Source organism: Anomaloglossus baeobatrachus, chromosome 1, assembly GCF_048569485.1.
Source record: "Anomaloglossus baeobatrachus isolate aAnoBae1 chromosome 1, aAnoBae1.hap1, whole genome shotgun sequence".
In the NCBI taxonomy this organism is placed as follows: Eukaryota; Metazoa; Chordata; class Amphibia; order Anura; family Aromobatidae; genus Anomaloglossus; species Anomaloglossus baeobatrachus.
Genome location: NC_134353.1, coordinates 443,063,187 through 443,072,886, shown reverse-complemented (window position 1 = coordinate 443,072,886; position 9,700 = coordinate 443,063,187). Strand labels below are relative to the sequence as shown.

The 9,700-nt window shown below is 44.2% G+C and overlaps 1 protein-coding gene across 4 annotated transcripts in view; it reads right to left on the bottom strand.

Moving 5' to 3' along the window:
* Positions 1 to 5,146: 5,146 nt before the first annotated feature.
* R3HDM4 (R3H domain containing 4) overlaps positions 5,147 to 9,700 on the bottom strand; it is a 148,037-nt gene continuing 143,483 nt past the window's right edge. For 2 of the 4 annotated variants that reach the window (XM_075337875.1, XM_075337876.1), the window contains one exon: positions 5,147 to 6,159. In XM_075337875.1, the coding sequence (XP_075193990.1) occupies positions 6,056 to 6,159 (104 nt within the window). In that variant the 3' untranslated portion in view covers positions 5,147 to 6,055. The remainder of the gene's footprint in view (positions 6,160 to 9,700) is intronic. The other 2 variants (XM_075337878.1, XM_075337879.1) reach the window with 1 other exon arrangement.

Here is a 9,700-nt window from a genome sequence, read left to right as displayed (position 1 = left end):
AAATATCGGGTAACCAAGGACAGGGCTTCTTGGTTACCCGATGTTTACATTGGTTACCAGCCTCCGCAGAAGCCGGCTCCTGCTGCCTGCACATTTAGTTGTTGCTGTCTCGCTGTCACACACAGCGATCTGCGCTTCACAGCGGGACAGCAACAACTAAAAAATGGCCCAGGACATTCAGCAACAACCAACGACCTCACAGCAGGGGCCAGGTTGTTGCTGGATGTCAGACACAGCAACATCGCTAGCAACGTCACAAAAGTTGTTCGTTAGCAGCGATGTTGCTAGCGATGTTGCTTAGTGTGACGGGGCCTTAACTTGTTAAAGGTCTTTGTTAAAATCCGACGTCATTTAAAATGCACCGGCAGCAGGGCCCATCGATGAGCCCATGACAGGATTGCAGGGCACCAATGGATTGCCATGACAGCTGGGGGCATGCTACACATGACGATTTTCCTGTGAAAGCCATCCTGTAGCTGGTGTCCATAGAAGATTTTCACTATACACAACAGTGATTATGCACAGCTTTGCATAGTCAAGCGATCATATGATCACAGCTTCAAGTCCCCAGAGGGGACTATTAAATAATAAGTTTAAAAAATCCCCCCCCCCCCAAAAAAAAAAAACACCACATGTTCAAATCGTTTGCTTTTGTCCCCATTAAAAATAAAACCAAAAAATCCCTCAAAAAACATTTTGCATTGCTGCATTCATAACAGTCTAATCTGTCAAAATCTAAAAATCAATTAATCTAATGGGTAAACAGCGCAATGAGAGAGAAAAAAAAAAAAAAAGCCAGAATCACTTTTTTTTTGCACAAAACATTAAGCCCCACACAGCCCAAGATCTTCAATACTGAAAGCATTATGGGTCACGGAAAATGGTGACAAGATTTTTTTTTTTTTTTTTTTTAAACTCTGCACTTTTTTTTCTGCAAATGTTAAACGCACTAGGAATTTTTTTCTCGCCTTCCAGTGCATCACATCATAAAATCGTGTCATTTAAATTTATAACTTGTCCCACATATGGTTATTTGGAGAAAAAATAAATAAAATAAAAAATTGAAAATAGCCAGGTTGTGAAGGGGTTAAAAAGAGTGAAATATATTGTGGTAAGTAGACAGAATTCGTACTCCTCGTGAAGCCCCTTAGTTTTCAATTACAAAGGGCTCCTAGCTGGAGCTGACATTTTGCATAATTCGGAATGTTACTTTACTTTCTCCAAAAGAAATGCTGCCTTTTATTTCTACTTTGAGGTCCAACCTGCATTTTGTGGATTAGTACCACTTTGCCATTTTTCTTTTTTACTCTTAGGCCGGGGGGCAAATGGGGGATGTACTGCGATCCTCGCATCACGCTGGCAGCACAGCGGGAGCAGAGTGTCATGTGAGTGTCACTGCGACTGCTGTCCAATCATGCGATCGGACCTCAGCTGCGGGGGGCGGGCCGGCACTGAGGAAGAGCGGGCAGGCGCTGAGGAACAGAGGGAGGGATTTATCTCCCTCTCTCCTCCGCAGCCGGCTATTGCCATAATCGCCCTGCACTCGCGGTACACCCGTGTACCGCGAGTGCAGTGCGATTTTTCTCTCGCCCCATAGATTTGAATAGGTGCGAGAGAAAGCTGGATCGCATTGCACCCGCAGCATGCTGCGATTGTTTTCTTGGTCCGATTCGAGCTTAGAAAATAATCGTTCATGGGTGCTGACACATGGACCAATATTGGTCAGAGTGGAATACAATGTTTTATAGCATCCCACTCGCTCCAATTTAAAAGCCGTGTGTGTCTAAAGGCCCCGTCACACACAGAGCTAAATCTTTGGCAGATCTGTGGTTGCAGTGAAACCATGGCCATATTGTTCCATTTGTACACAGCCACAAACCTGGCACTGATTGTCCACAATTTCACTGCAACCACAGATCTGCCGCAGATTTATCTGTGTGACAGGGCCTTTAGGCCTTATACATATACTGTTCACTCAACAGTTGTTAATTATACACATTAATATCCCTACAAATAACAGGTTCCTGCTCGCCCAGTAAATTGTAGGCTTTATTAGCCTGGCTAGAGGCATTTAGGTAGGGTCCCAGCTTAAAAGATATGCATTGACACTAGCAGCTGGACTCACGTAAAACTGGCCTTTTCATGAGCTACCTTAGCAGTAATGATGTCCAAATTCCTGTACTCCATGTTTGGATACCTTAGTGTCTCAGAGTGCCACTGTATATTTTTTAGATGTGCGCGTATATTATATATTTTTATTCAGGATGATGAAAAAATGCCCTCTAACCTTTTCTGTTGAACTTTATGTGACCACCTCTAACTTTTTGGTGCACTTGTCCAACTGTTCAGTGTTTCTGTACAACTTGCTGTTCTCTGACTAGTAGTTTAAAAAGTAAACATCACTTTAAATTTTTATTTAAAATTTAAAATGATGGTTATGCTTTAATGGCAAAATACACAACAGGTATTTGACCCATGTAGCGCCCATGAAACCGAGAACACACCTGATAACAGTACCTTGCCATTGTGAGGCTTCAAGCAAGATGTTCTCAGACGGAGGTGGTCATTAAGCTTACAGTGTCATCAGCAGGTTGCAGCAGAGGTACAAAGAGACTGAAAGAGTCACAGAAAGGCATAGGAGTGAATGGACGTCCTTGGCCACATGCCACACTGATGACCACTTCACTGAATAATTCACTTTGGAACTTGATGAATGCCACACAACTCCAGGCACATTTAACACTAGAACTACTGAGGTAGTCATTTTGACTACTTTGCACTATGTATTTCTATATAGGTGTCACGAGTCCAGTAGTTCTAGTGTTAAGGCAGGTAAGAGGCACCGAAGTGTCACATCAGACCATTTGAAACCAATTACAAAAGTGAGGTCTGTGTGCTAAACAACCTGCAAGGATACCAGATGACAACAGCAGGCACTCACCGAGGTCGCATCATTAGGACTGACTGCACATTCTCCAGACCTGAATCCCATACGTTTTCTATGGTATCAGCCGAGTCGCCGTCTAGAGGCTCGAAACTCTGTACCCAAGAACGTCAATGACGTGAGGGCCGCCCTTCAAGAAGAGTGGGACACCATGTCTCAGCACAACTCCACAAAACAACAGCTTTAGAATGCACAGCCAAGGAATTCAGATAATGACCATGAAATGGGGGTGCACACGTCAAGCAAAACACATTTTGGACAGGAGAAACAAGAAGCTTGACCATAAAGGCACTCACTCCACAAGGTATATAATCTTTTGACTACTGGGTCAGGATTTTTTTTTTTTTTTGCTGCCTCAAACTGGGGTCCAGTCAAGGACTTATAGGTACTAGTATCAGTGTACTATATTATCCTCTGATGATTAGGGTATTAAGTCTGTACTGTATTGTTTGAATTCCAGTGCTTTTTGATATGAAGTAAACGACTTGATATTCAAAAAAAAATTTTCATATAGATCCAATCCCTGTGAACCTTATGGAAAATTCATTATAAATAATTTTATAGGAAGACCAACTGGGTATTGCTTGTTGTCTTTGGTGCTTTATCACACTTTGTGCACTTTATCATGTTTGTTATTGTTGGTTTTAATATTTTGTACACAAATAAAATTGTTTTTTAACCCTTTATATACCTTGTGGAGTGAGTGCCTTTATGGTCAAGCTTCTTGTTTCTCCTGTTCAGCACAACTCCACTTGACAGCAGCAGGAGACGTCATTGTCAAGCAGTAATTGATGTTCAAGGCCACATGACAAGTAAAAGGCCCAGTCACACACAACGACTTACCAGCGATCCCGAAAATGATGCGACCTGATAGGGATCGCAGGTAAGTCGCTGGGAGGTCGCAGGTGAGATGTCACACAGTCAGATCTTACCAGCGATGCAGGAACAATACAGGTCGCAGTAGCGACCTGTATAACGATCTCAGCAGTCACTGTGACCCTGTCACACAGTGTCAAACAGAGCGATGTGTCCTGCCCAGCAGGACGTCGCCTTTGAAGAAAATGGCCTGGACCATTCTGCAACGACTAGAGATCTCACAGCAGGGGCCTGATCGCTGGTAAGTGTCACACATAACGAGATCGCTAACGGGATCGCTACTGCGTCACCAAAACGGTGACTCAGCTGCGATCTCGCTAGTGATCTCGTCATGTGTGACAGTACCTTTAGAGACTTTTTTTTTCTTTTTTTGAGAGGGGGTGTATACCCCACCACTGTTTGAGATAATGAAACCACCATTACATGCTGCCACTTAAAATACCCCACTTTCATGAGAAAATATCACTGTAGCATAATCTTTGTTTTCTATAAAATTTCACCCGAAAGCCAAATATTCTCAAGTTTGTCAGTAGTGTATATATACATACATACACCAAGAGATGATCGATATATCAATTAATGCCGATTTAATTATCTATACACATGTATATACGGTTCTGAAAGCGCACAGCTGTTAACCTCTGTAGAGCTCTGCTCCACTAATTGATCTTTCTATCATTGATTACCTCCTCCATTGAAACCCGGCTTCTACATAACATACTAAATCAATACAGCGCTTTGTTCTTTTCATTTACCCTCTCTACCTGCTGTTTTCTGAAGTCTGGAGCATACCTGTAGAGGTGTCTACACGTCTGGCTGCTGATTTACACTTCTAGCTCCATGTTTTACAAAGCCGGACTGGGTACTGAGATTCAAAGTCTCAGGTCTGCACTGGGGAGAGGGGAGCAGCTCTTAGTGCAAATACCTCACTTTCTCTTGACGAAACGCATCCTGGGAGAGTGACGGAAGCAGAGCAGGGCAGTTGTCGAATTCCACTGGAGGAGACTTCAGCTGGCTCCATTGACTGCCATGAATGAGTTTTCTTCAGCTTCTCTATAGTCTTTGATTAAGAGTTTTTTGGGAAACCGTAAATCATTAAAATAAAAATCAACTTTTAAAATAAAATCCAAAATTGTAGTTATCGGTTCTCTTTAAGGGCAGGTAAGCATTTGCCATAAAGAAGAAATTATGTTTAGATCACATCTATACCTCTCGGTGTTTCTATAGACTTGTCAAAAAGATTGCAATGAGAGTGACCATGATATGATGCTGTATCACATAAATAGTCCATTGTAGTAAACAGCAATAAAGCACAAAAAGATCAGGTTTTCTAAAGCCATTTATTGCACAAATTGTACCAACATATGGGTTATTTAGCACCTGCCAGCTGCATGAAACACTTTGCTTTAAGATTCAAGGTCATTCACATCCCTCCGGTGCACAGAAGAAAGCACCTACACAAGCTGTCATAGAAGGCTGGATTTGCACAGCATAAGTAAACTATCACCATACTCATCCACGTGTGTGGTATTGCAGAGAAGCCCTTTTCAACCCAATAGAGCAGAGTTGCCGTTACAAACATGACCTGCGGACACGTGTGCAGTAACGTGTAGGGGAAACTTAATTGTGTGAATGTATGACAAGAAGAGAGCCATTATTGGGATAAACTGTATATGCTACCACAGTATGGTAATACAGCACACTAAAATGCAGGTCCTGGTGCTATGCAAAGAAAAAAAAAACAACCCAGAACTATATAGCGCCTTTATTGTAGAGTTTGGACGTTCCAGCAGTCAGTAACTTCTGCCATATCCCAGTGATATGTCAACAATGACTTGCCACTCAGATGGGTTGTTAAGAAGCAGTACCTTACATCTAATCTTCTTCAAGACAGAAAACTGACAACATCCCATAATCCTGCATGCCCTAGCCACTTTAGCAGTTTGGCTTTTAGCACTTTTTCACCTGCTTGTGCAGCCAGCTATACATATACATATGTACAATTACAGAAAACACACCTTTAGTCGCAGCATCTGTCGCCTATTGCTCTGCAACAAATATGGACCAGCTGAAAACTACAGGACAGAAGCAACGTACAGAACCAGAACTAGCCAGATAGGAAGGAGCAAAGCAGGTCACAGCAGAGTAATAACATGAGGTGCAGAGCAATGGAGTACAAATGCTGCCATACACAGACTTTCTGCTGGATCATTCTGTGCCAAGGGACGGCTGGGGTCAGCACTTCATCTGGAGGTAGGATGAAAGAAGCAGTTCTGGAGGGCAGAACTCTGGGTTCCGGTTTACCACACGCATCTGACGTTTGCCTTTACAGTTGGAGCCTACATGGACAATAAAAGAGGAAATTTAACATAATATATCCAGCTAGTTATACTGTCATTAAATGTTTTTCAGGAATAGGAAAAAAAAATAAATAAATACATAATTTAACAATATAGTATTTATTAAAAAGTATTAAGGAATTTAATTTATAATAGAATTTCTTTTAATTAGCAAATCACAATTTGAATTGTCTAGGGCGCTAATCATAATATAATTAAAATGGCTACTACCTTGTTACACTGGCAGAAACCTGTCCTAGAATTTTAGGTTAAGTACCTGTGAAGCATGTGCAGAATCTTTTTATTTTTTTATATAGCGCTAACATATTCCGCAGCGCTTTACATAACATCAGGAAAACTGTCCCCATTGGGGCTCACAATCTAAATTCCCTATCTGTATGTCTTTGGAGTATCAGAAGCAGCTCGACCCCATCGCATGTCGGAAGATGTGCTCATAGTGGATATTCCTTTTCTAATATTAGAGATACCAGGGGTGAGGAGGTAAAAAAAAAGCTGTACATCGTGCTTTCCACCATGGGGTTCTGATCTTATACTGGAGATTTCAGAGGTGCTGAGGGAAGAAGAGGCTGCTCACACTGCAGTTCACCCGGTCATTTAAAATGACTATATATAATGTAAGGTATAGCGAAGTAATTGAAGTGGAACTTAACCCCTCTACCCCCGGGCTTTTTTTTTTCCTCTCTTTCTTCAGAGAGCCGTAACTTTTTTAATTTTTCCGTCAATCTTCCCATATGAGGTTTTGTTTTTTGCAGGACGAGTTGTACTTTTAAACCATAAGTTTTACCATATAGTGTACTGGAAAAAACTGCAAAAAAAAGTGCGCTCGCACATTAGTTTTTGGGATATTTTATTCACGATGTTCACTATATGTTAGAACTGATGTGTTAGTGTCCAAGGGGTTAAAAAAATTCACAAGTTTGTCCAAAAAAAGTGGCGCACATTGTGCGCCATTTTCCGAAACCTGTAGCGTTCTCATTTTTCAGGATCTATGGCCCAGTGACTGCTTATTTTTTGCATCTTGAGCTGACGTTTTTAACGGTACATTTTTACACAGATGCTACATTTTGATCGCCTGTTATTGCATTTTGTGGCAACCATAAAACGTAATTTTGGCGTCTGGAATTTTTTTGCAGCTAAGCCGTTTACCGATCAGATTAATTGATTTTATATTTTGATAGATCGTGCATTTCTGGATGCGGTGATACCATATGTGTATAATTTTTATTTTTTTAATCCTTTAATTTTTTTAAACATATTTTATTTGATGTCAGCAAGCACATATCATCAACAAGAGAACACGTTGTTACATTCCATAAAATGTCTCCGGATCGTACAATGCTTCTGTTACATCATTTTCTTTTTCATTGTCACAACAATTTCATCTCCATAGAATTATCTTAACAATAATTTCTTCAGCGCTCTATTGGGAGACCCAGACGATTGGGGTATAGCTACTGCCCTCCGGAGGCCACACAAAGCACTACACCAAAAAGTGCAAGGCCCCTCCCCCTCTGGCTATACCCCCCCGTGGTATCACGGGTACTCCAGTTTTCAAGCTTTGTGCGAAGGAGGTCAGACATCCACGCATAGCTCCACAGATTTTAGTCAGCAGTAGCTGCTGACTATTTCGGATGGAAGAAAAGAGAGCCCATATAGGGCCCCCAGCATGCTCCCTTCTCACCCCTGGATGGTGTTGTAAGGTTGAGGTACCTATTGCTGGTACAGAGGCTGGAGCCCCACATGCTGTTTTCCTTCCACATCCCCTTGTAGGGCTCTGTGGAAGTGGGATCCTGCCGGCCTCAAAGCTCTGACGCCGGGCTCCATCCACAGACCCATAGCACCTGGTGGATGTCGAGCAGGAGTACAATCAGGGACATGGCCCTGCATCATACAGGTACTCTGTGTCCCCGGCAGGCACAGACACACCCCGGGCTGGCTGGGTGTTGTAGTGCGCCGGGGACCGTAACGCTAGAGCTAGTGTTCCTACAGTTTACTGGGGGACTTTTTCTGTGTGTGGGAACGCAGCGCCGACCCCCGCTGGACCGGCGGCGCTGCTGTGACTTTTAGTTCGCCGGGGACACGCCGACCGCGCTTTTACGGCGGTGGCGTTTATAAATCTAGTCCCCGGCTTTTGCGGCCTAGGACGCCGGCAGCTCCGATTCGTTCCCGCCCCCACCCTGTCAATCAGGGTAGGGGAGAGACGCTGTTTCACGGCAGCGACGAGGGCTGGAGCCTGATTTACATGCTCCAGCCCTCTCACTAGGCACAGAGGGAAGCAGGCTTCCTGCTCTTAGTCAGGAACGCCCAGGGCCCGCCCCCCCTCCTCTCTCAGGACGCCGGCAGCCATTACATGCATGTCTGGCTGGAGGAAGGACGCAAGGCTCTGGGAGACCTGGACTAGGGGGCTTTGGAAGACCACACACCCGCTCTTGAGCGGGCGGTAAGCGGCTTTTCAGCTGGCCCCTCTAGTGCCTCAGTGTATATTAGTGTATTGTGTCACTGGACATAGATATATTTACTTATTTATTGCACTGTGAGGTCGCTTCCTGGCTGTATACCCAGATCGCTCTGAGGAGGCAGCAACATGTCATCCGCAAAACGCAAGGCTGCCAAGGCTAGGGCTGTGTACACTGCGTGTGCTGCATGTGGGGCTGCTCTACCAGCAGGCTCCAAGGACCCCCATTGTGTGCAATGCTCAGATCCGGTGCTGCTTCGCCAGCCGGAGTCCGGAGAGATAGTGACCCAGGCTGAGACGCCTGTAAGTCCTGCCCCGGTGTCAGGGACAGACTTTGCAGTTTTTGCTGATAATATGTCTGTGACTATGGCAAAAATCCTTGAAACTTTGCAATCCATGCCTGGGGCTCAGTCTATGGACACGGCGAGGTCTCTGTCCTCTAATCCCCCTCAGTTGGATTTAATCCAGACTGCAAGGGGGTCCCCGGCTTCACAGGCTGAGTATTATGACTCAGATGATAGCCCCAGCCACCCTAAGCGAGCTCGCTGGGAAAGACCCTCAACGTCATCACACTGCTCAGGGTCTCAGCGCAATCAGTCTCCCTGTGATGCGTCTGATGAGAGTGATCAGGAGTCTTATCCTGGAACCCCTCTCAATCTGGATACCCCGGATGGGGACGCCATGGTAAACGATCTTATCTCAGCCATCAATAGACTGTTAGATATTTCTCCCCCAGCTCCGGCAGCAGAGGAGGCAGCTGCAGAGCAGGAGAAGTTTCGTTTCCTCTATCCCAAGCGTAAATTGAGTGTTTTGTTGGATCACTCTGACTTCAGAGAGTCAATCCAGAAACACGACGCTCATCCAGAAAGGCGTTTCTCTAAACGTTCTAAGGATACACGTTTTCCTTTCCCCCCTGATGTGGTCAAGCGCTGGACCCAGTGTCCAAAAGTTGATCCCCCGATTTCCAAACTTGCAGCTAGATCTATAGTTGCAGTGGAGGATGGCGCTTCACTTAAGGATGCCAATGACAGACAGATGGACCTCTGGTTAAAATCTGTCTATGAA